The sequence below is a fragment of the Fundulus heteroclitus genome, chromosome 5, assembly GCF_011125445.2.
Source record: "Fundulus heteroclitus isolate FHET01 chromosome 5, MU-UCD_Fhet_4.1, whole genome shotgun sequence".
NCBI classification, from domain to species: domain Eukaryota; kingdom Metazoa; phylum Chordata; class Actinopteri; order Cyprinodontiformes; family Fundulidae; genus Fundulus; species Fundulus heteroclitus.
The window spans coordinates 23,767,417-23,795,354 of record NC_046365.1 but is presented as its reverse complement, the minus strand read 5'-3'; the positions used below and the strand labels follow the sequence as shown (position 1 = coordinate 23,795,354).

General features: G+C 39.9%; 1 protein-coding gene across 2 annotated transcripts; it reads right to left on the bottom strand.

Annotated features, from left to right (window-relative positions):
* Positions 1-174: 174 nt before the first annotated feature.
* Positions 175-27,938, bottom strand: pld5 (phospholipase D family member 5). 2 transcript variants are annotated; one of them, XM_036137241.1, is made up of 10 exons: positions 27,630-27,938; positions 11,429-11,565; positions 9,436-9,619; positions 9,111-9,219; positions 7,355-7,482; positions 5,273-5,470; positions 3,503-3,654; positions 3,187-3,352; positions 3,006-3,093; positions 175-1,534 (listed from the first exon to the last, which is right to left on the bottom strand). In XM_036137241.1, the coding sequence occupies exons 1-10, from the start codon at positions 27,786-27,788 to the stop codon at positions 1,296-1,298; spliced, it is 1,560 nt and encodes a 519-aa protein (XP_035993134.1). In that variant the 5' UTR covers positions 27,789-27,938; the 3' UTR covers positions 175-1,295. The 2 variants fall into 2 exon arrangements, with proteins under 2 accessions (XP_035993134.1, XP_035993135.1); XM_036137242.1 differs by lacking the exon at positions 27,630-27,938 and adding an exon at positions 13,437-13,671.

The following is a 27,938-nucleotide window of genomic DNA, read 5'->3' as shown; positions in this document are numbered from 1 at the left end:
CACTCAAGTGTATACATTTTTAAATTTTCAATCTTCTTTATATTTCCAAAATAAGATACAACAGTATATCAATATCGTTCAGCATTGCACGAAAATTGTGTGTGTGTGTATATATATATATATATATATATGTGTATATATATATATATATGTGTATATGTATATATTATGCAGACAAAGAGACAAAGATGACCTGAGTAAACACTAAAAGTATTTTTAAAATTATAATTTCATTTATTAAGGAAGAGTGATACAAACCAAACTTGCATCATGTGGAAAAGTTACTGCCCCCTCAATTTGATTTTTAGTTGTCATCCTTGTAGAAACAACTGCAAACGATGGTTTGCAAAAACTTTCATGAGTCCTTTATGTAGTTGTGACCACTTGCCTTTGCTTTAATTGTTTTAATCAGATTTGGGTCCAGACTCTGTCGAAGTCTCCCCTGTTACTGCATTTGAGCCATTTAGAAGTCGGCTTTTGCCAGTGCTCTTCGGTTCGTTGTCCTTACCATCACTTTGTGTGTAAGGTCACACAGTGATGGTCGGTTTTTCTACAGGATTTTCAGGTTGAGAGCCAAATTCTTGGTTCCCTCATATCCAACAACCCGTCAAGCTGTCTGAACCAGCAAAAGGTCCCAGGCTATCGTAGCCCACGCTGAAGTCCATGAATAAATGATACGCTTGTTGGGTTAGGATTTGTGTAAATATGTTGGTCATCCTGATAATTCCAACATGCAGAAAAATAGTCAGCGCTGATCAGAAAAAAAAGGACACATTTTCACTCAGATGATTCATATTGCATACAACTCCTGCATTAATCTTTGCACTTCACTTATGAGCTGAACTGGGTAAGAGTTACAGGTTATATAAATGTACAACAAAAACTCATTCAATTTTTGGCATTCCAAATAATTTATTACTGTATAAACGTAATCTATAAGAGGGAAATTATGGGTATTTAAGTAAAACTGAATGTGTGTGATGAGTTTACTTGGCTTTATAGGTAGCTTTCCAAAACAGCATATATTTCGGTTATGATGTGGTTTGCATATATGGTGCAGTTGAATATCGATTGCATTCATCATGCAGTAGTACATGCTCACATCACAGCTTGTAATACGCTGAGTACCTTGCTGCCACTGGTGTATTTTGCAGCTGTGTCAAAGCAATATTTTGACTGAATATTTGAGATTAATGTCACAGATTTAGGTTACAGTGTATTAGTGTGGATATACACACCAGTGCTCAGGCATAGACAGATATGAGGTGTAATAGCCTCATAAAGGGTTTGTTCCACTAATTTTCCTCCTTGGTTTCCCAGCGATTTTTTGACGATTGCAAGAGTCTGTATTTGTCCTGCAGATCTTTGCTTTTTTGTAGGTTATTAGCATAACGGGATTTCCAGTCTCTCTCAAACGAAGCTTTGATGTGCTTCAGGATTGTCGCTCCTGTGTCTTTGGCACTGTCCCCCATCCTGAGAACTAGTCCAACACCTGCATTTATTTCAAAGTTGGTTCCGACCCAGTCGTGGCTCCCTGTGGACCAAACAGAGGTAAAATTAGAAATTTTAAAGTTAGAAATTTCTCCTGTTAGTGTTTTCTTCTCTCTCACTATAATTAAAATGTATGTCTCTCTAATCTCTGTTTACAAGATTATATTATAAATCAATGCATAACTGCTTGTGGCTCTTGTTATAACATCGCTTTTAACCCAATACTTAACACCCTTCACCTCAGATATCTATCTATCTATCTATCTATCTATCTATCTATCTATCTATCTATCTATCTATCTATCTATCTATCTATCTATCTATATATATATATATATATATATATTATATATATAGAGAGAGACAGATAGATGTATATAGACATAGATAGATACATACATATAGATAGACATATAGAGAGAGAGATAGAGATAGACAGATACATAGAGAGAGAGATACACACACACACAGAGAGATAGAGAGACAGAGACAGAGAGAGACACACACACACACAGAGAGACATATACAGAGAGATAGAGAGATAGAGATAGAGAGAGAGAGAGAGAGAGAGATAGAGACACACACACACACACACATATATAGATACATATAGAGAGACACACACACACACACATATATATATATATACATATATATACATACATATACATACATATATATACATACATATATACATACATATATACACACACATACATATATACATACATATATATACATACATATATACACACACATATATATGTATATATATATATACACACACATATATATATATACACACACACACACACACACACACACATATATATATATATATATATATATATATATATATATATATATATATATATATATATATATAAATTAATTTATGACTACATTTAAATGTTTTACACAGAGACTTCAAGTAAACAAGAAAATGTAAGTTAGGAATAAAATAGTGGCTTTTGCATGATATATCCCCATTAAGTAAAGTCAAATCTACTTTTTGTCTCTCTTCACATGAAGTTGCTCCACTTCAAGTTCCCCAGAAGATCCCAGAATCCTCCACTGAAGTCTTTGTCTCTAATGGAATATCAAGACCCCGTCAGTCATTCAACGAAAAGTTACTATTGTGACTGAAATATTTCTAAACCCTCCGCTGCCTGCCTGCCATCGTCCCTGCCCTTGCCCCTGCCTCCAGTTTCTCACCCTTTATGCCTCAGGGAAATGTATTTGTATTGCTTGAACTTTGCCACATTTTGTCCCATACATTCACAGCCTAATTAACAACCTAAAGTGATCATTTATGGTTTACCACATTTGCGTGTATGAGGAAATCAATATTCTTAAGAAACTCTTCGTAGCTGCATTAAATCATTACAAACTTTCTGAAATTTAGTTAATGTTCCTTCATTTAAGAATACATTGATGCTATATATTGTATTATTTCCTATGCAACTGTATTCCAAACAGCGTTCACAGTAAAATGCCGTTTCGACCTTGCGTACCGAGGTAGACGGCGTTGTCAGTCACCATGTACTTGTTGTGGTTGAGTCCCAGTTGAAAGTCCTTCTTTTTCTCGTGGCTGAAAAACCGCTGCGTGAAGACATGAAATCAACTTTTTTGTCAGCCACTGAATGATAAAAGCATCAAGCGTGAACAAGTTACAACTCTTAGGGATTCACCTACCACCTCCAGGGAACAGTTGTGAAGCTGCATGCACAAAGACTTGAGGGAAGTCACGAAATTAAAGGTGAGGGGGTTTGTTTTCTTCCAGTTGGTGACGAGCAGGCGGACCTTGACCCCTCGGAGCACCACAGCTTCCCTGATCAGCTCGTCGATGTCTGACCAGTACCTGCCGACAGTTTTGGACATAAATTCCCCCCACTTATACTTGCTACACTTAGGATAAATTCGTTACTTTACTTATCTGTGCCACAGAAGGCGCGCGGACGCTAGTATGCAGAACTACTGCCGAAACAAATGTCAAAGCTTTACCACACACCTTATGTAAGGGGTTCCTTTGTTACCCCTATAGTGCAGGGGAAGGTAATCGGTCACAGAAATGAAGATGAACGTCTTTGCGCTCTGGATGACTTGACGGATGGCGTCTAAATCTCTGGTGCGATCTTTGGAACAGAAGTGATCTGGGGAGGCCTGCAGAAAGGATACACTGCTTAGAAATACAGACACTTCAGTTTCTCTAACATTCCCAAAAAAACTACAAGATCTACTAGGTTGGATAAAAAAAAAATATATATATATATATATTTTTTTAATTACAATGTCATGGCTTATTTGTATAACTGCCCAAACAGTTCCTCTAATAATGGGGTGGAAAGAAGGCAACAATGCCCCCTTCTAGAGCCATGGATCATTATTGGAGGGAGCGGGACCAAAGTGGAGTTTGGAGCATCCCGAGGCCAGTGACAGCATGGCTTCATTAGCTTCTACAGCATGGTAGAAGTGCTAAACGCTGCTGATACGCGTCTAGTAGCTTGGAGGGTAGCAAGATCCATTACCGTCAAATTAGGCTACGGAACCGAGGCAGTCAGGCTCAAGCCGCGGCTCAGTGTGATATTGACATGATTAATCATCCTCTGTGTGCATGTGCTGGTAGTTTATAATGAAGGTTTTAACAGAGGGAGTGACCTTCAGGAGAAATAAAATAAACTGTATGCCTCATCCAGCCTAAAAAAAAAAAACGAAAAAAAGTTCCCTAAACACAGTTTCCACAGACTTTTTGTACATTTAGAGATAAAATGTCATGGCCCTGCAAACTGAGAACTAGCTATAACTGGAAACTTTCTTCTTCTAAAAAAAAAAAAAAAAAAAAAAAAAAAAGAACCTGGGTAACATTCGTTTTCCGGCGAACCTCAATCCTCTGTGATTGCTCTGCCTGACCTTTTTGACCTGGATTTCTGTACCTGAATCCTTCTGCATTAGCTTCCGGCTGAATGAGCTGAATGAGAACGTACCACGTTCTTTTTTTCTCCCTTTTAACAGGGAATTTGAGAAATGTTTTATGCAGACGACTTACGTTTCTGTTGCAAAATTAATTGTGTGATGTGGAATAATCTTTTGTGAAAGCAACTAAAATGTCCAAGAACACGTTAATAGCATTTTTGTTGAATTTATCGTGATGTATAATATAGTTACATATCGTATCACATAATTTTACATTATATTGCACGGTTCTGCGTAGTATTTCAGTAATTGTAATAGTATTGCATTATAGGATCATATCATTTTGCATCAGCTTGATTGGCATCGTATAATAGCATATAGTACAATATCGCCTTATTTCTCATTGCATACAATGCTGCATCATATTGTATTACTCCGCATTCATACGCCGTTGTGCGTATGGTATCATATCTCACATTGTGTTGCACCGCATTGTATACAACTGTATGGAATTGTATTATAAAGTGTTGTGTTGCAGCATATAGCAACTGATTACAACATACTGGGCCATCTCTTATGGTTTTTAGTGTTGGTTAGATTTTTTTTATATATATATCAGCTTGGTTCGCATTGAATGTGAAAGACAATTTTCTTTTGAAATGAACATCTCCCATCAATGCAGGGAAAAAAATATGTTTATCCATTTTTCAGGAAGTGCAACAAACCCCCCACAATAACCACAATATATGTCAGATGCAGGGATGTGGGAGTTGTTCAGACAAAGGTTAGACCTGGATAATACATGAAATGTAACTTCCTGAGGATATAAGCATGCAGTAAATCCTATCACCGACAGCGCGTTCCTTACAGACAGATAAGCAGTAGCCGGTGTGGCGTTAAGCTGCAGCTCCAGCGCCTCGTGTCTCCCATAGAGAGCTGTAACTCTCTTCGACCAGATGGAGGGGATATAGTCCCTGTCATGAAGCTGCCAGTAAAAGGAAAAAACTCTGTGGAGATCCAGGGCGAGACAGCTGCAGTTATACACCACCACTCCAAGTTCTTTCCTCTGTGGGGTGTTACAGGGAGAAAAAAAAGAAGCAGAGAGAAAACATGATGCAGCAGAAAAGTTGGAGTCTCTAGAGTACAGACTTTCTGAAAGTCTGATAAGAGACAACTACACATCTTGACTGTCAGTATAGTCATAAAAAAGAACTAAGTACACCTTGTTAAATAGATTATAGAACCTGCTTTACTCTTCTTTACAGCTGTGCTTTGGTTCATCAAGGTTTACAAATTTTTGTTTCTTTATAGTTTTTCCCAGCATTTGAGTCAGGTTTGGGTCATTCAATTTTAGCTCTGCTACTGTGTGATCACTGCTGACACAGTTCAGGCCAATAATCAGCTGTTTGGACTGATGCCCTTGAAAACGCAGGAGTTTAAAGTCAATATATATTTGTAAGGGGTCGAGGTCCTGTGGTTGCAAAAACAAGCCCAAATCATGACTTCTTCATCACTATTCCTGGCCGCTAGGATGCAGTATTTGTTCGGGTATGTGTGGGTTTTATTGCCAAAAAGCTCTACTCTAGTCTTTTCTATCAAACTCGTGCCTGTACTGTCACAGAATACTTTTTCGTGCTATTTCTCTGAGCTTTGCATGGTTCTCTTTAGGAAAAATTTATTTCTCTAATCTTAGAGGATTGGCAACCATCTTAACTCCTTTTATGTATTTAACAATGTTTCTTGCTGTAGAATAATTTACTGAAAATTGTTTGATAATTATGTTATAACTAAGGATGCAGCGATATGAAAAGTTGGGCCGATATCGATTCCCAATATTAATATTGCTGCTACATATTTACATATATTTGATGATAATATTTTGTTTAATTTTCTACTGACTAAAAACTATGCCAACAGAATTTTTGAATGTGTTCTAGACTTACACGCTGCTATTCGTCTTTCTTCTTTCAACACCGTGAAAAAAAAACATACTGCATCCCTGCTTCATTAAAAAAATCCCAACAATCCTGGCTGCAATACATTACTGTCACATGGCCAAAAAAACCCAAAACAGCACATGACCATTCTAATCCCCTCCCCCTTCTGAAACACAGGCACAAAGGGCAACTAGATGGAAATAAACATTGGTTGTTAATATCAGCCCAGTTTTACCGGACCGATTACCGATATATTAGAAAATGACTGATACCGATGTCAATGCCGATATATCGTGCCTCCCTAGTTGAAACACTTCCAAGCAACAATTTGCTGAGATTATGGGCTGAGACAATGGGCTGGTGTTAATGGACTGAAATGTTGAAGATTTAGCCAAAATGTCACCGAAGATGCTAAATAGTTTCAGAAGTCCAAATCAGTCCAAATCCAGGATGGCTGAAAAACAGCTAAATGAAAGGAAATCTAGAGACAGCGGTTCTGGATATATTCTTGCATGGCTACTAGTTAATTAGCAACCCTTTGTTTTAGGTTCCTTCTACATCGGTATGAGGCTTCAAAAGTAACCAAACAGAAGCTTCTGTCAGTCACACTGCTATGGTAGGCACATTTCTTCCTTATACTCCTTATTTTTCTTCTATTTTTTCCCCCTCCCCTCTGGCTGCTCATTTCACTACATTCAGCATTGGCGCTTGCTTCATATACTGCTGAGACATCAAAAGAGCTAGATAATCACTTCAGTGTTGCAGTTCCACCCTATTAATATTTAATGGTTTGTCTTCTTTTGTGAATTACACCCTAAATAAACAGAGAAGCCATCGTCAGGAACCAATAAGGCTTGTTAGAAGGTGCAGGTATGGTGGAAATCTCCACCTGTAGGGTGCTAAAAGGATCCTGTCAATAGATTTTGAGTACGACTAAATGTGACTGCAGACCTGTGACAGCTCGACAACTGGGAAGCGAAGACAAAGCAAGCTCAGCTGATGTTTGTTGTTACCTTGGACAGCGACCTCCAGTCCATTTCAGCGCTTCCAATGTAAATGTGCGTCCGATCCACTATCCAGAATGAGGAGTGCAGGCCTCCTCCGGTAAAAGTTTTCATATTGACAAAATGAACCTGCGCATCTGCAAACAACAGAGGCAGACAGCATTTATTTTGTTTTTTTTTTTTTTTTGGGGGGGGGGGGGGGGTAGTTTGACAGAATGGGGAAGGAAGAACGCTGGAAACACGCCACCCGGCCTTGATATGTGTGAAGGTGGCAGGAACAATTTCACATTCATTCTTTCTTTTTTTTGTGAATTTTCATAGCTCAACAGATCTGTAGGGTTATGTATAATATATATATATATATATATATATATATATATATATATATATATATATATATATATACTGTATTCAAATTATTGCATAGTTTGTCATGTTACAGTTGCAAATGTTTTTTTTTTGTCATACTCAAAACACAAAGTAGTTCAAAATAGGGATGGCAAGGAAACGATACATGGTTTTCAATTTTTTAAATGTTTTATTCTAGGATCATCCTCTAATTTGTTGTATCAATTTACTCTAAAGAAAAGAGTCTGCACAGTATGATGGCACCACCACCTTGATTCACCATGATGGGGGTCATTTTAGGGGGATAAGTTGTTTTCATACAAGCGGGAAAGTTGACTTTTGTTCTTGTTCTTCTCCGTCTTTGTTTTGCCTGCTACGTGGCTTGTGGCAAACTGTGAAGCGGACTTCTGCTGTTGTCCTGTTGACGGGTTCTTCTACCTGAGCTGTGTTGAACTCGTGGAAATTAGAGTGGCCATAAAAAGAAAACACACACACACACACACACACACAAACAATATATGCCAAGCGTTTATCCTTATAGTGTTTACATGTTCTTTTTGAGCCCGAAAAGAACGTTGCGCCGGGCGCGATCCATAAACATAAACATAAACATTGTTGTGCCTTCTGCCGGCACTACCACGAAGCTATGAGAAAGCAAGATGGCGTCCACTGCTGGAGTTACTGTAAGAGTCAGTAGACCATCCTGCAATGCTTCACAGTTGACTCGTTTACTCATTGCCTCTATGCATAATATAGTACTTCCAGTAAAATGGTAAACATACACAAAATTGCTTTTGTGTATGGAGAATAAAGCAAAAACAAAGTGTAAAACACATAATTAAATTACAATAAGACAACGGGGTGCAATAATTTAATCGGAAAACCTTTGTGTGCAACCATAGCGAGCTACTGGCGTAGAAATTCATAAAGTCATTGAACGTCACGAGGCTCCTATAAATCCCACACATACAACTTTTGAGAGCAACCGGACACCGTGGATTTCCTTTGGGGGTGTTAGAGTTAAACACAAATTTTCAGCATGCTGCTTGTAAAAATGTTGAAAACCATGAGTCATTTCCCCTCTATAATTAATTATGCATTACTTTGTAAAACAAAAAAACTTTGTGGTTGAAACGTGACAAAACATGAAAAAGTTAAACTTAAGCAAGCAAACAAAGTATACTTTAGCTCGGCACTGTTGTGGGAACCCCGAATTTCATTGAGACTACCTAAGGTGGGTGCATGCAGCCCACGTGATTCCAACTTTCACAAACTCTCTACATCACCGCAGGATCCTGTTTAAGAAGTAGGAAATGCCTTCAGGTTGGCAGGGTGCAAGCATATAAATAGTAGTCACCATTTGTCACGGTAGTCTAAGAAATAGCCATCATATGATTAAAATGTGACAGCCACTCACTGTGTGCTGCCAAGGCTTTCAGCTCAGAAGAGTTTGTCAGGCTACTGGCAATCTTCAGTTTAATCCCACGAGATTTCAGCCTGAGCAGTCTCTGGAACAGAAGCTGACCCTGAGGAAGAGAAAAGATGTTCTGTCCCGCTGTAGCCGAGGATTTCAGCAGCATTTGCGTCTTTCAAAAGGGCAACACTTACATTTCAGCTGCTCTAACCTCATTAAAAAAGATGACGCGGGTATTTAATAGAAAATAATTACTTTAGCTCTGTTCGGACGTCTAAAAAAAAAAAAAGACGAAGGTTAGTTTGTTTTCTGCAGAAATGACGTGTACCTGTGCGGCAGTGCTGGGTGTTGGCTCCACGTCCCAAGCATTTAAGTCCCAGACAGATGACACCACCTCCACTGAGAGCTTTGCCTGTTCCAGCAGTGTGTGAAAGCCAACAGAAAGAGGAATGTGATGCCTGCCATCCATGTGGAGATAGAGGTCGTCTGGGAGGTTCTCCACAAGCACGACCCTGAAAGTCACAATTATTCTTTACTTCTTGTGTAGTTCCACCGAGAGCCCCCGGTGGTTTACTTCTTAACGGCACAGACAATATGTTTTCTTGTCATTAACAAATGTACACTGAGAGTAAAATCCCAGCTGGGTAGTGAAGTCTAGGGTTTCACTACAGGGTTTGACAAAATACATTTTCTCAAAGTTCTTTGATCTGTCTGGATTTTGGTGGCTCATTAGAGACACGTGCATCTAGCTGATATCCTTGCATTAATTAGCACTAGTGGATATATGACTTTTGATAGATTTTAATACAGCTCAAGTTGCAGTTGACTGAGAAGGTGTTGAACCCTTCGTTTTCCAACAGGGTTTGACTCTGATGAACCCATAAAATCATTGACAGATGCATTCAAGGATGGTTGAAATTGGTCCTCTTTGAAACATTAACTGGTACCAGTCTATTTCCATAGTTGTTTGTATTTTTCCTCAAGTATGTGTTTCGTTAATGGAGAAATGTTCCTGAAATTCATGCTGTCCCAACGCACCGTTCAGATGTTTTGCTACAGCTGTAAAGAGTGGAAATAAGCACCCTTTGAATGCTTAGTTCGAAAAACGTGCAACAAACAAGAATTCTAACAAGGAAGTTCTAATAAATACGCTTTGAAGAAGCCTGACCAGTAGCCTTATGCATTATGTGATGTAAGCAGAGGCATGTCCAGGCAAAAGCTTGTTTTAGGGAGAAAAGATCTTGGTTCAAATAGTAATTTAAAAAATAGCAAAACTGAACATCAGATGTTCTGTTGGTATCACATTGTATCTCTGGTGATTTTGACTGATTGTACACCAGTGTTCAGGATATTTAAATGATTTTAAACACACGCAGAATTATCCCACTTTCCTTATTCTATCCAGTTACAATGTGCTTCATAAGCCCCATTTACACAACCCTTTTTAAACCGATCCATGCCGAGCTCGGTTCGAGCTTGGATCAGTTAACCAAGTCAAGCTTGGTTCTGACGACCGTGTACACACTAAGCTATCTCGGTTCCTTGGTTCCTCGCCTCCTAGTGACGATCTGCGGTACTACTGCTCTCTAGGATTGAAGGAGGGAATCAAGCAAGTCAAAACGGATGTCTGAAATGTCTACTGGCTGTAAGGAGATGACGCGGTCTGCTCATGCGCTCTTTGTTATCAGATAACTGAGCTAGAGAAAAACCGAGCCGAGCCCACACATGGAACTGGTCTACATTTAGCGCGGTCTGGTTGTGTCTGGCTCGGTTCAGTTCAGTTTGCGTTCCATTTACACTCGATAGTTATCTCAGTTACCGAGCTCGGACTAGTCTCGACACGGTTAAAAAGGGGACGTGTAAACGGGGTAATAGAAATTGTCTAAATAGTAAAGGCAATTTTTTGTATTTAACTTTATAAAAATAATTAATTACCATGCTTTATGTGGAAAAAACCCCCAAAACAAAACATGCAAATACGACAATAATATGAACAGCTTATACTTTCCTTTCATGCAAGAGATGATTTTTTTCTATGCCATGTACAGTCAGAGCCAGTCCAAGGTAGTATAAGGCGCTAAACAGACTTTGCTGTGACCCCTTTACCATTTTTTTAAATCAAATATCCACTACTTTGTTTTTGTCCTCTGTAATGTTCCAATTTTCAACAGAAACTGCAGGTTTTGCTTTTTCAATTAAATTACAGAGGTCAATAAACTTTTCAATTGTATCCCCATTTATTGAGATTGAGCCATACGTGAAGCATTTCTCATCCTGCCCGGCATGAACCTCGGGTCGGCCCTGTTTGCAGAACCTCTCACCGGCAGTCCCTGCTGCAGTTCTCCTCTGTGATGCCATCCTCGCTGTCCCCCCAGATGTCCACCGAGGAGAAGATCAGCACCATCAGCACGGCAGAGCAACAGAAGAGGGCCAGGGTGGCGATGCACTTCTGCTGGGTCTGGATGACAAATCAGAGACAGACTCACAACACAAACTAAAGTCACACCGCCTCATTAGTTGTTAGAGGAGGGGGGTGGCAACCAGAGAAAATGAGCAGCCTTTACATGCTAATGTCTTCAGTCGATGCCATTGATTAGAGGTTAGGAGTCAGGATCAATACAACTACTGTGCGACAGTTAGAAGCCCTGGTCAGAAACAGTGTGGTGCAGAGTTCAGAGCACTCCATGTTAGTCCCTCCATAAGGAACATATTGGAGAACCCTAGCTCCTGCTTCTCTGTCTTCCTTCTGCTTTGTTGTCCAACACATCCCCAGGTGAAATGAAACTTATGAGCTCTGTCCCAGGATGGGCAGAGACAGCGTTGCTCCACTGAAAAGCAATATCAAAGGCTATATTTGTGTCCATAAACATGCCCGAGCAGTATATTGTACACAGAAGCTGCAATATGTTTGGAGTGACAGCCCGGGTTTGTCGTTGGAGGTTATAACTCCACGGCCCCGGTCCGAAACGAGGCGGGTTGGGTCTCTCCGTTTTAGAAGCGCAGTGAGGTGCCTCTGGTTTTGCTTACAGCTGCAGGATTTTCCCCCCCATCTCATTCCCCTGTTTGGCTTTGTCGGTTTGGGAGCTGTCAACGTCCCATTACTTATTCTCTTTTGAGCGTTCGTTCAGTCCAGTCAATTTCATCCCACTGATGCATTCGGCTGTGCACTCAGCGGGAAAAGACAGAGGATCTCCCTCACCTCCCGAGGCAACAACTTTCATCAAGATAAAATAATAAACATTATTCAGCGGGCTGCCGCGGCGGTGCACGCTGCAGGATGTTTTTGCACTTCAGTCCTCTCTGTGACGTCTGTCTCAAAGAGCGAGGCTCAGCATCCCGTTGCAGCACCCCCTCCGCGGTCCAAAGGAGACCGTTGGAGCTCTTCATTTCATTTAGCGGAGTCAAGGACCAGGCGTGACACGTGGTTGTCTGCGTATAGCCACGAAGGAAATAAAACTTCATGAATCAGAGCTGGACTGACAGGCAGAGACAGGCCAGTAACTCTCGCACTACTGAGTCACCCCCCCAAAAAAAAAATACAGGAGCAAATTTACAGCAGCCAAGAAAACCAGCTGACATGGCTGGAGACCGGCAGAGTTTAATACAACTGCTGCTTGTTGAGTTGAAATGTATTAATATGATTAATAGGAATTTATGAGACACTGCACTAACTTGGGCGTGTGTTATATACGACTATATTTTTAGGCATTAAAATATTTTTAGAGTCTAGAAAAGAACCAACGCTTGTCTTCCAAAAACAAATTCCTTTTTAAAAATTAAACACAATGAGACCAAATTAAATTATTACTATGTTACACATGTTTGTTGTTGTCTTTTTACTTAAACATTGAATTGTTGTTGTTATTTTTTTATCCAGGCAAATAGGATTCCATTGTATTTTTTATTTAATTTTATGTCTAATTATTTATTTCCATGAGGGACCCGGCGACAAAGACAGCAGAAATATATTTAAAAGGTTCATTCATCTTTTTCAAGTCAACTTTGTGAATCCTTCTCTTCCACAAAGACTAGACTGGCAAATCAAGAACATCGTTTCCGTCACAACCCAGTTCATGGCATGCAAGATAAAACAGAGTGAAACGAAGTGCAAAAATAAAGATCCTATTGAAAGTTGCACGTTTCATATATTTAACCCACACGTTTATAGAGCAGTAAACTTAAGAGCCACATTTCACTGATATGAAAACTCATACAGTTAGTCCGTTTCTTATTTTCAGTTTTTAAACAAAAACAAACGTAATGAATTTATGGCTTGAAATCAGCATATAACGTGGGAACGACTCTAACGCAGAGAGCTGTGAACATCACCTTAACGGGCTCCTGCGGGGTGGGTCCTGCCATGAGAGCAACACTCCTTCAAACTTCTCCGACAGATGTGAAACAGCAGCTCAGTCCCACATGTCCGTGCGGCTCTCCGTCTTCATTCCTCCCCTCCACCTAAGATCTTCACTCTTTGTTGCCATCTTCATCTCGCTGCTTCTTCGTCAACCAGAAAGGTGTGTGTGTGTGTTCCTCGGCTCATGGTTCTTAACATATTCCCAAAACTGTTCCTACAGGCTCTTTGTATTTCTGCCAGTCGCGCAGCTTCTCGGTGGTGGAGGAGAGAGAGAAAGATGGAGAGAGACCAACCCCTCTTACTCTAATGACCAATACAGAGCTCCTTTGCCTCCGCCCTCCTCCTCTTCTGGATCTCCTTAGTTTCTCTCCTGTGTGTAAAACTCTTCTGACAGCGCGGGCAGGAGAGATTTTTCTAAAGACTGTTCTGGACTCTCATTAGGCGCACGCACAGTTTCCTCACAGAGCTGCTCAGAAGAAAAGTAATAAGCATCTCACAGCACACACGTGAGTCAGCACTACAACAAAACCCAATCACCACTGTGCTTAAATCATTGAGCTTTTCACCAACGCCCCAATATTTCACTGCACTTACTTACATTTCACTTCTGCTGCTTTGGGTGTCATAGCTATGCCTCGTTCTGTGGCACAGAAACACTTTGGTGGGAATCAAATGAAATATGCAGACACTTTATTTAACTCAACTCTTCCCACATACTGTAGATGAACAGAGCGTTGCCTGATGGCAAAATAACAACATATGCTGCTGACTGCAGGCAATCTGCACCTCCATTCATCAGCCCAGCACTGTGTGCTGAGAAAAGGAGGGTGCGTGTAGTCGAGGGAACCCATTTACTCGAGCTTACCATTGAGTTATAGTTACTGGAAAGAGAAAAAGACGACAATAGGAAATATAAACAGACCTTTTGTCTTGATCTGTTGGGCTTTGTATATCGTTTGGACATTTTGGTTCCTTTTATTTCGGTTTATTCCTGTGTTTTGTGTTTTTGGTTGACAGTATTAGTCCTTTACTTCAGAGCCTCAGTTTGCGGGTGCCAACAGCTTGGCTCAGACTTTTATTTACACACTATCAGGCATAAATTCTCCACTATCCAGTCACTCCATGTCAGCCAAGCCAACTTTAATCATAAAGCACTTTAAACACAGCAGGCACTGACCAAGGTGCTGAACAAAAAGAACGATTGAAATAAATGAATATATATAAAAAACATTAAAACTTAATACAAATTAAATAATAATTTCAAGTAGAAATAACTAATACAAGTAAATGTGGCAACATGACAATACAACAATAAGTAAAAATGAACACCTCATACCAGTTTAAAAGCCAAGGAAAAGAGGTAGGTCTTAAGAGCAGATTTAAAAATGTCAATTAAAGAGGCTTTTCTAATTTGAAGCGGCAAAGCCTTCCATAATTTCAGAGCTGCAACGGCAAAAGCCCGATTTCCCCAGAGCTTCAGCCGTGCCCTTGGTACATCCAGCAACAGCTGGTCAACTGAGCCTAGGGGCTGAGAAGGGGAGCTCAGGTGCAGTGGATCAGACAGGTAGGGAGGGGTGAGACTGTTTAATGATTAAAAACAAGTCCACACATTTAAAGAATAAACAAGCTTAGTCAGATCCTCTGTTTTCTTCATCCTGCTGTCACCAGTCAATTCCTGTCTCCTGAGTTAATAAAATCATTTGTACACCATACCCTGCCCCAAACATGAGACCTACAAGCTCTGACAACCTCACATTGATGTAATATCTACCGACAAACCTCCAACATGTACAATATTAGTGACAGTAGTAAACTTTAACATTCGCTCTGAGTAAACTAAACACTCACTAATCGCTTTGTCAAGTAAAGTTGTTCAGTTGTTTTAAGCACAATTTGTGTTGATCTGGTTTTTCTGCTGTCTTCATTCTGTCTCTTCTCCCATGCTTCACGCACCTGGATTTGTACCATGACCCACAGGCCTTCCCTAGTTCCTGGATTTATCTGTTGTGTGTCTGACTGCCCGTGCATGACCCAAGCCTGCTCTCTGGACTCTGATCTAGCCTCGGCCATCCTGCCTGGCACCTCTGCAGGGAGTAGCCAGCTCTCGGCATCGGCAGATTTCAGCTTGCTCTTGCAGAACATTTCTGTCTTTAGTAATACACATTTTAAATGCAAGATTGATCCTGCAGAACACAATTAGCAAATCACATTGCAGCAAACCAATGCATTTAGGCATCTGGATGTGGTGAAGAGGACTTGTATCTGAAACTGAGCATCAGAATGCAGTGGTTAGACAGGCCAATCTGAGTATTTGGTGAACTAATGTTTTACTGGGATCTACACAAACAACTGTCTCTCAGGATTACAGAGAAATGTCAAAAAAGAGAGAAAATATCAAGTCAACAAAACTTCTGTTTTGGATGAAAATGACTTAAAGAAGACAAGACAAGGAGAAGACAGATGAGTTCCAGACGATAGACAGGCAATATTAGACTTTAAACCACTCACTAGTACCAGGGTATGCACAATACTGTCACTGAATGCAGAACACACCGCTAAATCTGCACCAAATGTGTAGTATGTTGACAGGTGTATCAATATTAACCAAAATCTTTGAGGAATGTTTCAGCCTGTTGAATCTAAGCCATCAACAAAGCCATGAAGCCATGAAGGACTCTAAACTAGCAAGGTGCCACCAATAAAGTGGCCAGGGAGTGTATATTACTGATGGCCCTGAAACTCAACATTGTCAAATTATGAGTCACGCTGAACCCTTACAGAGTCTTACTGAATCAATACCAGATCAACTTGGAGGACAATGCTATGAGAAAACCCCACACCTTCTTGCACGGAAGCGTTAAACCTTCTTTGGTTGATGGTTGGACGTGGGTTTGCAGTGGAATCTCAGGGTTCCAGAGAATATTTATTTAGGTTTTTGGTTTTGTGTGCTACAATAGATTTGTTTTTTTTAATAGTTTTCGGCAGAGGTCAGGATAAGCGTTAAAAAATGTTTGGAAGGCAGTCAGATTCTTATGAAGGCATAGCGGCACAGTCAGTTACTAATTGGGCAGCAGACTAAACGAGCTGACACTTTTCCCCCAGCCAGCTACAGGCTAACATCTCGCTGTCTAGGAGACAATGATGTGCATCTGTCACAAAAACTGAATTGTAACGCTGTCTTGCATAACCTGAAGTTAAAACCTGATGCAGACCGGACCCTTTGACCAGGATAGTACTTGATTTTCATAAAGAAATTACGGACAGCTGGTCGAGAGACATTGCTGACCAGGTGTCACACCTATTTCTTAAGCAGGGCCTCCCTCTGCTTAGGCTGGCAGAGACGTGGCGGGTGTTTCAAGTGATGTTTTATCTCCTGCATCTAAAGGAACATACTGCCTCACTGTTTTCCTCTGTACAGCAGAAATGCCATGTAATTTCATTATACCATGACACAAACCTGAGGTGAACAATTTGTTCTCTGAAAGCCATAAAAACTGGAAAAGAGCTTCCACACATTTATGCATCAAATGACAGCCAAAATACCCCTTGTTAGTTTCAAAAATTGAATAGTTGAATTAATTGTATGTTGTGATGTACAATGCAAGACACGCCGGAAGACAGCTGCATGCATAACTTTATGTAAAGTATTTTCCTGTGGTAGCATTACTGACACCTATCAAAAAATGTGTTTCTGTCAAGTTTTAACTCCAGTCGTAGAAATCATTCAACCTGAACCTGGCCATCTCTAAGAGATAAAACAGAAGCTGCATTCAGAGTCATACAAAGGAGCAGACATTTCTAAAATGAATGGGTATCATTTTTAAAAAATCAGTTAGTTACCACAAATTAGTAATCCTTCACATTTAGCAAGGTGAGGTGGACTCCACCTTATTAGGTCTGTTTATTTTCTCTACATAACTTCAAACTCCTGATGTAGAGCTAATAAATAATAATAAAAAATAAAACAGGTAAATTATCCACTGCACTATCAGACAGAACAAATATTTAAGACATCAAGAACTGATGTAGTCATTCTATAGAATCGATTAGACAAGAAAAGCAGTGTAGCAGTCTTTCAAATGTGAATTTAGTTATAAATTTTAAGAAAATCAAATAAAGTCCACCACAAAAGGAGAAGATTTGTTTGAAAATAAGCGTAATGTAAAACGGTAAGTGCAGTAAACTGTTTGAGACACTAAATATTAGCGCCAATCTGGGTGTTCTCCTGCAAATGTCCCACAGGGTGTTGTGCTGTAAGCATAACCCCCACCCGTGGATGTCGAGTCTGTTTCTGATGGATTTGTGGCCTGCTGGAGGCTCTGGCCATGCTCCTCCTGTTCCTCCTCGCGCAAAGGCAGAACAGCTTGCCTTGATGTGCCATCCTGGATAAGCTTCACCACTTGTGTGGGTTTTAATAATAAATTGTCATCGCAACATACATTTCAATGATATCTTTGCATTTAACCCATCCCCTTGGGGAGCAATGGGCTGCCACTGCCCAGGGAGCAATCTTGGGTTAAGTGTCTTGCTCAGGGTGCCAGGGAGGCAGTCTGTGGGAGTTGAACCCAGGACGTCCAGTACACAACCGCAATGCTCTAAACACTAGACCACCACTCCCCCAATAAGACTCATGCTACCACTAGAGTGACAGCACCAGCAGCACTCAAAAGTGACCAAAACATCATCCAGAAAGCAGAGGAACTGAGAAGGGGTCTGTGGTCACCCCCTGCAGAGCCACTCCTTTATTGGGGGGGGGGGGTGTCTTGCTAATTGGCTCTAGTTTCCACCTGTTGTCTAATCCATTTACACAACAACAGGTGAAAGTGATTAAGTGATTGTCAATCAGTGTAGCTTCTTAAGTGGATAGTTTGATGGGACTTATGGCTCTCGGGAGGAACCGAATCATCATGATCTGTTCTCTTCAAAGAGCTGTGTAAATTATTAATTGTTGAAAATGTACGTATTTTGATGAGCAAGCTAGTTTATCCTCGATATTGTGTGAAATATAGAAAGTATGTGTGGCTGAAATTTACCAAAAGGTTGAATCATCTGTGTTAAATAAGAAGACAAAACATCTTTCTTGATGTATTTATTTTTACAAAACTAGGTATAAAATATAAAAAATATAAAATAGCCATGTAACTCTTTACTACAAATGTCCTGTGCATTACTAGCATTTTAGTGGTATTTGGGGGCACGCTGTGACCGTCCTCTTCCCTCCCGCTGGCATGGCAGCGCAAAGTGAGCAATAAGCATCAGCTCTATATAGCCAAAACATCGGTCAGATGAAATGTTAGATGGATAGTGTTGCTTTTGCTGGACTACGAAATATAATAATGCTCAATGCTTTTTTTTCAAATAAAATCAGACAGGAATTATCTTTTAGGTCCATTATTTGTCAGTTAATGATGATTTGGCTTGAAAGCCTTCCATAATGCACCTAAAGTACTATGACTTCTGTGTCATGATGGAAAATTAGCCTGCCGCTTCTTACATATACACTTCTATACAGATACACCTTATAATTAGCTTTGGTTGTCGCTATATACGTCTTGTAATAAAAAAACACTACACATTTTTCAGTGATGTTATCAAGGTGTTGGTTGCTTGTACCTATAATACGTTTTTGGTTTGCTGGTTTTTATATCTCTCTTTCTGCAGGTGTAGAAGCAGACTCTGGGGATGTTTTCTTGTACTATCTTCTTCCTCTGCTCTATTTTTGTCACCTTTTCTCCCCTTTAACATTTTGTCTGATTTTTTTCTCTTCCTTTCTTTCGCTTTTACCTTTCCGTTTCTGTGTCCATTGAACTTGAAACAATCCCAAAATAATATCTACTAATTAATTTGTTTTTTTGCAAATATATCAAGCAGAGCAATATAGCAAAAGCAGTAATGCTTCACTTAAGAGATAAGATAGACTTTATTGATCTCACAGTGGAGGAATTCACGTGTCACATCGGCTCATCAATCAAAAGAAGGTGCCAAAAGGAGGAAAAAGTGCATGAGGTATTTACAGTGCGTCCACATATATGCAGTGGATCAAGAAAAAAAAAGAAAGAAAGCAGAGATTTAAGATGACGTTTCATCTGACGTTTAAAACGGCAAAAACGTTTACTTTTTAACGAGTTCTTTTAGTGTGGACATCTGTGCTTTCAGCTCCGATTCACAAATTTAATAAATGCCTCTCTTTGAAAAAAAGAAAGGCTTATACGTGTTTGTAATACTTTATTTTGTGACTAGACTAGACTAGTAAATAAAATAGCAAATTCATTAATTGTCATCAAAGCGTTCATATTTAAATGGTTGCCTTGTTATTTCTCACACTCATATCTAATTTAGTGTGACAGGTTAAAAATATATAAATAAACTTTTTTTTTTTTACATCGCACCTTCCAACAAAGTCTTGCAATGACCAAAGTGCTTTACAAAATAAAACAAGTAAATACAGAACACAAAAGAACAGTGCTAGTTAAAATACAACCACAATAAAAAGACAAAATAATATGATAGAATTTACTGACAGACGGTTTTAAGGTCATTTGGAAATTACAGTCTTGGTCCCAAGAAAGAGCGGTTATGTAGTCCTACAAATATCCTTGATTATTATGATATGATGGCCAACAAATACACGTTTTTCTATGCCTTCATTGTAACTTATTTTAATTAGCAAAAATCTAATTTAGAAAATGGGTACATTGATTGTTGGAAACCAGGCGTCTGGCTATCCATTTGAAGAACACAGCTGTCAGTGAATGTCTTTGGTTTTATTCCGTGTCTCTAGTGGCAAAACACAGTATTACAAGAACAAACACTTGGATAAGTCTTTCAACATTTTTTTCTCAATTGCCTATCGGGGCTTTCATAGTACGGAAACTCTGACAGACATGTGAGGGAAGAAAGAGGAAAATGACAGAATTAAGAAGGTGGAACCTCCTTATTGCTAAGTGGTAAGGATTGTTTGTTTCTTTATTGCTTTTTTTTAAACTGTCTGTTCTTTGATTTTAGAAATACCTCCTCATTTGTAAGACTATAAAACTTTGAAGGCAGCTTCTGTTTTATCTCCAAAAGATGATTGGTGGGGTCATTCAGAGTTGACAGCGTGAGCTACAGAAGTAAAAATTATTTATTGTTTTTAAAACCGTGATACAATTGTTCATAATCAAACGCATTAAACTATTCTTTATTTATTCAAATTCTTTAGTAATTAAATTTTCATCATGTCTGTTTTTGGTGAGAGGATTATGGTTAGAGTTGAAGTTAGACCTGGGAGGACTATAAGAGTCATAAATGATGTATTATTTATGTGGATGGAGGTTTTTTAATCCATTTACCTGTCAATATAATGTTCAAAGAAACTATCTAGGAATATTTTGATCTTTGGTTTTACTAGATATGACTCAGCATGTTTTTGGGAATGTGGTTCAGGCTTTTGTTTCAGCCTACTCTGCATACCCTGAACCAGAACCAAACGTGGAGAAGCAGCATTTAGTTCCTATGCTCCGCCTATCTGGAACAAACTTCCAGAAAACTGTAAAAGTACTGGAAGCCTGATATCTTTCAAATCAAGATTAAAAACACATTTGTTTAGGATTGCCTTCAATTGTTCTAGTTAAACTGTTTTACTGAAACATCATTTGTTCAAATTTGTCACCCAACTGTTTTTAATATTAGCTTTAAGTTTCCATTTTCCCATGTTTGTCTACATTTTTTCCCCAAGTGCTTTTATTCTGCTTTTATTTTACTCTATTTTAATCATGTAAACCAGTTTTCATTTCTTTTTGTACTGAAATGTGCTATAGAAATAAATCTGCCTTGCCTTGCCTTTTAAATGCAAAACATATTTAGTATTAATCAGATCTTGGCACTCTGGCACACCTTCATTAAGATAGAAAATCCCTGCAGCAGGAGTCTTTAATGCAAAGCACAGCTGTAACTGCTTTAACGTTAAAGCATTATTTCTACACATGCAGTGGACTTACGCTGCCACAAAACATAATCTAAGGATTCCTGCGCCTAGAATAAAAAATTTAATTGTTTTTTTTTTCATGTGTTTGTTTGAAGGTCCAATGAGATTCCAAATCATTTAGTGTGTGAATGTTGATTTAAAAGAAAAAAAACCACATACAGGGTGCAAAAACACAATGAGAAGTTTTTTCCAGTGCTTATTTGGTACGCTCCTGAAGTTTTACTAAGCGATATCTCAGTTCTAAGTTGGAACCGTACTGCTGAAAGTTATGGATGGATGGATTTCCCTTTTTCTATGCCGTTGCAGCTGATCATACAAGTTACTTTCTTAAAAAAAAAAAAAAAAAACTGCTACTTTCCACTTTCTGTGACTCCCATGAGTCCCACCGGGAGAGAGCAGAACATAGTTTTGTTAATTGAGTTTTAATTATAAAGACCTACGGAGCACTCTGTGAGGTTCCAGATAAAGAAAAAGTCATGGCGGGGGAGACTGCTGTGTTGAGGACAGGTGCCCTCTGCACGTCACGCCGGATCCGAGAGAGAGTGGGGGAGAAAAAAAATGGGTTGAGGCAAAGGTGACGGGAGCGTCTGAGTCACTCCCAGGAGAGACAAAGGCTCCTAATGCCGCACGCTTGGGGCCAAACAAACACAAATTTAATGGGAAATGAGAAACGCAGAGCACATCGCATCTTCTCTGACCAACACATACATTCAGCCTAAAATTTTTCAGAGCAGCTGCATGACAAAAAAAAGAACAACTTGATTCTGCAGCCAGAGAAGGTCATGCTGGGACGTTGTTTAGTACCTGCACAGTCACTGCCATCACACAACCTCAGGTGCTACTTTATGCACTCGACTCTCAGTGAGAAATCTCATCCTCTTCAACACCATAGGTCAGTTAATATTCCTCGTCTTCCCAATCTGCCCCGAGAGATGCATCCAGACTTTGTGCAGAAGTGTACAAACCTGAATGCAACGAGTTGTTAAAAAAAAAGAAAATCTACATTGTTTGTGTGATAAAGGTTTAGGGGAAATGGTATTAGGGGATAAAACATCTTTTTCACTGAATCTGAGCTGAGGTTTTATGCTGTCTTTGCCTTTTCTTTGTAGTTTTATTGCTTGAAAAGTATTTTATTAACAATATATCAGCATAATGTATGGGTCTTACTTCTTGTAGAAATATAGAAAGCAATGCAAACGTAATGACGATGATAAGATCTAAATCCAAATCTGGTATTTATTATATATAAAGATTTCTAGGCTCGACATGGAAAGAAAACACGGGATATACACGCCTTCTCTCGCATTTGACCAGTTATTGAGCTTAAGGTGAGATCCAGCGGTCAGACAGAAAGTGAGACAGTGTCTGCACAACGCCCGAGGGCTGGGTTTTTAATTGACTGGCTGCTCTCCACCAAATAGGTTCATGTATCCCTGTTTCCCAGTCGGTTAGCCTTTTCTCATGTGAGTCTGGCCCAACTACAGCCTTTTGAAATGGTTTTTCATTTCTCTTGAACCTTTTTTTTCTTAAAAAAACAACATTTTTTGCATGCTAATATAACCCCACTTTATTGTGTTTTGTTGGGAATGGATTATCTTGACCCCCCAGAAAGTTGTGCCTTATTATGATTTGGAAGGGAAATGACACATGGTTTTCAGATTGTTTTATAAATAAAGATGCGTTTAATTCAGCCCTGCTGAGTCTATGCCTTGCAGAACCGTCTGTCCTTGCAGTTGCAGCTGCACACCTTTTGAGGCGTGTCTCTTGCAGCTTTGCACATCTAGAGAATGAAGTTTTTATCAGAATTCACTCAAGCTGCTGCGGTCTCTCTCCCTCAGCCTGATTACGGTTGACACTTTCCACATGTGCTAAATTGCCCCACCTGCTGTCCCTTCTGTTTTCCTCCTCTATTTAGTCAGCCAGTCTGTCACAGCCTGTAACATCGTTTCTCACTGCATTGCTCTTAATTTACCTCCACCCATCTTCATATCAACTCTGACCAGGCATAAAAAAGTGTTTCCGTGGCCTTATGCAGCCACCATCCCGTTTAAGGCCAGGTGTATTCAGGCTGATGTGTGGTGTCTGGTTTCCTGCTTACAAAGCATCTTGCATGCAGATCAAAAAGCTCAGTTTCGTTATTATCCGACCAAAGCACCTAATTTAACACGATTGTTGTGTCCCTTACATGTCTGATCCTAGAATTTGTTATGGCTTTTTCTTCCAACGACTGTTTTCTTTTGCCACCTTTCTATAAAGGTCGGATTTATGGAGTGCAGAGCAAACAGCTGTCCTGTAAAACACTCTATACCACCTGAGTATGGATGTTTGCAACTCCCCCAGAGTCCACATGTCATGACTGCTTCTTTGATTAATCCTCCTCCCATTGAGTCATGCTTTATATGAGATGTTCAAGGCTTGGGAAATTGTTTTATAACCCGATCCCACTTTAAAAGTATCCGTAGCGTTACCCCCTGGCCTATCTGCTTTGTTACTGGGTCTTCATGATGCTGATGTTCACTGATGAGGTTTTTACTGAGAGGTACTGGAGTAAAGGAGGGTAAATAAAAATGCACACACAGATGCATTGTATTCAAATACATTTTGAAACATGTATTGTTCTCCTTCCACTTCATAATTACTCACCAATTCTAAATTTTAAATCCCATTGGCACACATTTAGATCTTTTGTTCAGTGGGTACGAGCACTTTAGCAAGGCACCGTATCCAAATGAACCACAGTTTCGCTTTCGTTTAAATGCTTTCACTTTCAGTCCAGTAAGGAGCCCTTGAATTAAAAATGTTGGCGCTACTACAGCATTGAGAGGATGTGGGCTAAATCGAAAAAAACAAATAAATAATCAAACAAAGGCTAAAAACTGCCCCCAGGGGACCAGGCTTATTGAGCTTTCTCGGTTTCCAGTAAAATCAATCAGAGGTAGCCAACCCAGACATTAGGAGAGATGCAGAAGAAGATATAGCTTCCTGTTTTTAAGCTTTTGGTTCAGAAATTAGTAAAACTGATTATTCTTGGTCAGTAATAAAAAGTGTCTCCATACATACTGATATACACTGCAAGTCATATTATTTTGATTCCTACCTTGCCTAATGCTAAAATCTGATCCTGACTCATATTACAAGTGCTTTCAATAGACACATTCAAATGATTTAAGGACTGATGTCAGTATTCCCTGAGAACTTTGACCTTAACAAAGCTGCTTTTTCAGGGAGGCACATTGTGAAAATATCTAAATAAATTTGGGTTGGATGAATAATATTCAGTGAATATTATTCTCGTTGTCTTTTTCATGAGGTTGGGGCAAAAAAAAGATAATTTATGGATATGGTTTACTATAACCAATACAACAATCGAGGGCTTCCAACTTGAAAAAGAAAATGGTATTTTAGAATAATAACTTTTATACTAATCCATATCAAATCTAAATCGTTAAGTTTGTTCCTTCATTTCCCATTTGTACTCAGACTTAAACGCATGGTCTGTTTTCTGCTTTGACCATTCCAATCTTCCAGGTATTTTGCACACTTTCATATCTTTACAATCTGGGATCTGAAATGACCTGCAGATGACCTAAATTCTCCTGGCAGGCTCTTCACTTATGTCCCTACGTGATTTACTCTCCCCATTTGATTCTGTGTGAATAATGTCAGCAACTCTTTCCAATGGATGCCTGTTCCTGCGAAGGACAGTTCTCTCTGGGTGCTTAACCTTCACACCAGAGGCAGGTGAACGGGATATGGGCTTTTTATGACAGCACAGCCTCGGGCATATGCGCTGAAGCCACAGGGCAGAGGGGCATGGTCCGAGAAGTGGGCCACATGCCAACGAAAAGGAGAATTGAGGGGAGGAGGGGGGATAAGCACCCAACTGAGAAAATGTTCCCTTTTAGCCCGTTTTGGCAGGAAAACGTCCCATTTATGCGCAAGAATAAAAGCTGAATTGAAGGAAATTGATTTCCATAGGATATGCCATGCATATACTATACTGTATATTTACAAAATTGGTCTTTGTGATTTTGCCTCATTGCAGCCTTACAGTAGCAAAATGCTTTTTGGTCAAATTTCAGCAGATTCAGTTCTCAAATTAGGGAAGACGTTACATCCTTGTTGTTTTGTTTGTTTGTTTGTTTGTTTGTTTTAACTTTTCCTTTACAAAATGACCATGTCCCTCTGCCAACGGTCAGTGGCGGTCATGCCGGGAAACAGTCGACATAAACACTTTGCCGACTGCAGTCGCTGCATTGTTGCGGCAGTGAATACTAATGAACAAGCTGCCAACCGGCTCGGTTTCTCTCAGGGTCACAGATCAAGAGGCGTCCCTTTTGATCCGCAGCCTTTCTGAGCGTTGCTGTGTGCAGGAGGACTCGGAGGTCACAGCAGCCTCCGTGGTTTCTGCCCCGCGTCCTCGTGCCGGACGCCGCTATTAGACGACGTCTCTGACTCAAGGGACCCATTCGAAGGGGGCGAAACCCAAGAGTCGCACAAAAAGGCAAACTCAGTTTAACGACCGCTTATTAAGTCAGAACAAAGCCGCAGCACGGTTGTGTGCAGAGCAGTTCCATTAACTCAGCAGCCGCTTTACCCTGGCCTCACCACCTCACTAGTAGCGGGCTGGACCTGATTTTTATTATCAGCAGTGCCCTAACTCTTTAAAGCAATGTTTCTTTTCTCCAATTAGTCAGATCACTTTGACATGATCCCATCGCGCTGTAGCTGCAGATATAACAACCGACCAGCGGCACTACTCAGGTTGGCCCTGTTGTTTACCCAACGTTCAACTGATGCAAACAAACCTACAATGAAAATAGTTCCCACCGCCCCCTCCACCACCTGAGCTGTTGAAACAAGACAGGGCGGATCTATGCTGTCGTTTTGTTTACACCCATTCCTGACCCCGCAGTCTAAACGTTGCGGTTCAGTTGTGGCTCGTCAGAGCCGGGCAACATTTTTTTTAACTGGTTGTGGTCCAGTTTTGGTGGGTTTGTGTAAACGTTTGCCTCAGTTTCCTGTTCCTACATGTGAGATAAGTGGCACTTGGCTCGGCCTTGGACTGATGCAGCCCATCTGCTTCAAGGTTCAACTTGTATGTTCAGAAATGCTGCTTATTTGGATTGTTGTTGCTTCTGAACTCTGAAATCAACTAGACATTTTTTCTTGACACAACAGCTACTCACTGGATATTTAATCTTTTTTTTTTACCATTCTTTGTGAACCTGAGAGACCTGGCTTGTGAATCGTTAGTCATTTTCTGTCTCAAACATTTAAGGTTTGAGACAGAGATCTGACAGATCTTAATCATAGTCTTTTCCATCTGACTTGTGTTCTACAGAGAAAAAGTCCATCAGACTTGACGGAAATGCGCCAGAGAAGGTTGAGAATTAAACTCCTTGTAGATAAAACAATTAATGAAATACTCTGTCTTCCTGGCACCAACAACCTAAGTCTTTACTGTTTTTACTCTGATTAAACATTGTGTTTCCACCTCATCTAGATACGTAAATGCAATATGTCACTATTGTTTGATTTGTTGATCTACGATTGAACAATAAAGTGTTTTATGAATATATTTTACAACATAAGTTACAGTCACAGCTTCCAACAGCCTATAAAATAGTTGAATCTGCTTAATTCTGCAGGGAGAGCGTCAAAAACCCAACTAAATTACAGTAATACTTTAATATGATTTATTAGACAAAAGATATGTAAAAGCAAATGTGCATTTATGTAATCCAAATCACAGTTATGTATTTTATATTGTACTTTGACTGATCAAGCCTTTTTCTTGTTGCCCACATGTACAGGTGTTTGACATTGGTGCATGCCATTTAAAGGCGCAGTAAAGGTAAAGAAAAAGTGGAAATCAATTCTCATGAGAGACATTGGAGCTCAGCTGCATGTAAAGACAATTCACCAGCGTTACGACAGATGAACTGCAGGCATACATACTGAGCGGCGTTCCAGTGGCGCCACTCAGCTTCATAAGGTTACATTTATAAATATATTTAAATACGTTTACATATTTACACGTTGTTTTGCCTCCTTATCTGGGTTAGTACTGTATTTCTGAAATTTCTTTATTTTTTTTTTTATTTCCAGTCAGTTGGGTACACCCTCTTTTAATCTTTGTCCAATAAAAGAAAACCACAGATTTCAGGATTTGTGAGACACTTGTCAGGCGGCTCACCTGTTCCAGCTTGTCTTTATGCCGTAGGACGATGGTTGCAGAGTAGCCCTGCTGCTGGATGGCGCTGAAGCTGCTGCTTTTCACCTGGGACACACAGGCCAACGGTGCTGGGGGGTCTTCATCTTGTCCCTCCAGCCGAATATCGGCTGACAGCTCCATCGATGACCTGTGGACTGATGCCGTCCGGTGGGGAGGAAGTCCCACTCTGATGTGCACACACGGGAATTCTGTCACTCCTTGCTCTCCTTTCTTATCTGTTCAATCTAGCTTTCAGAAGCTGAATAAGCTCCCCGTGCTGCCTGACGCTCA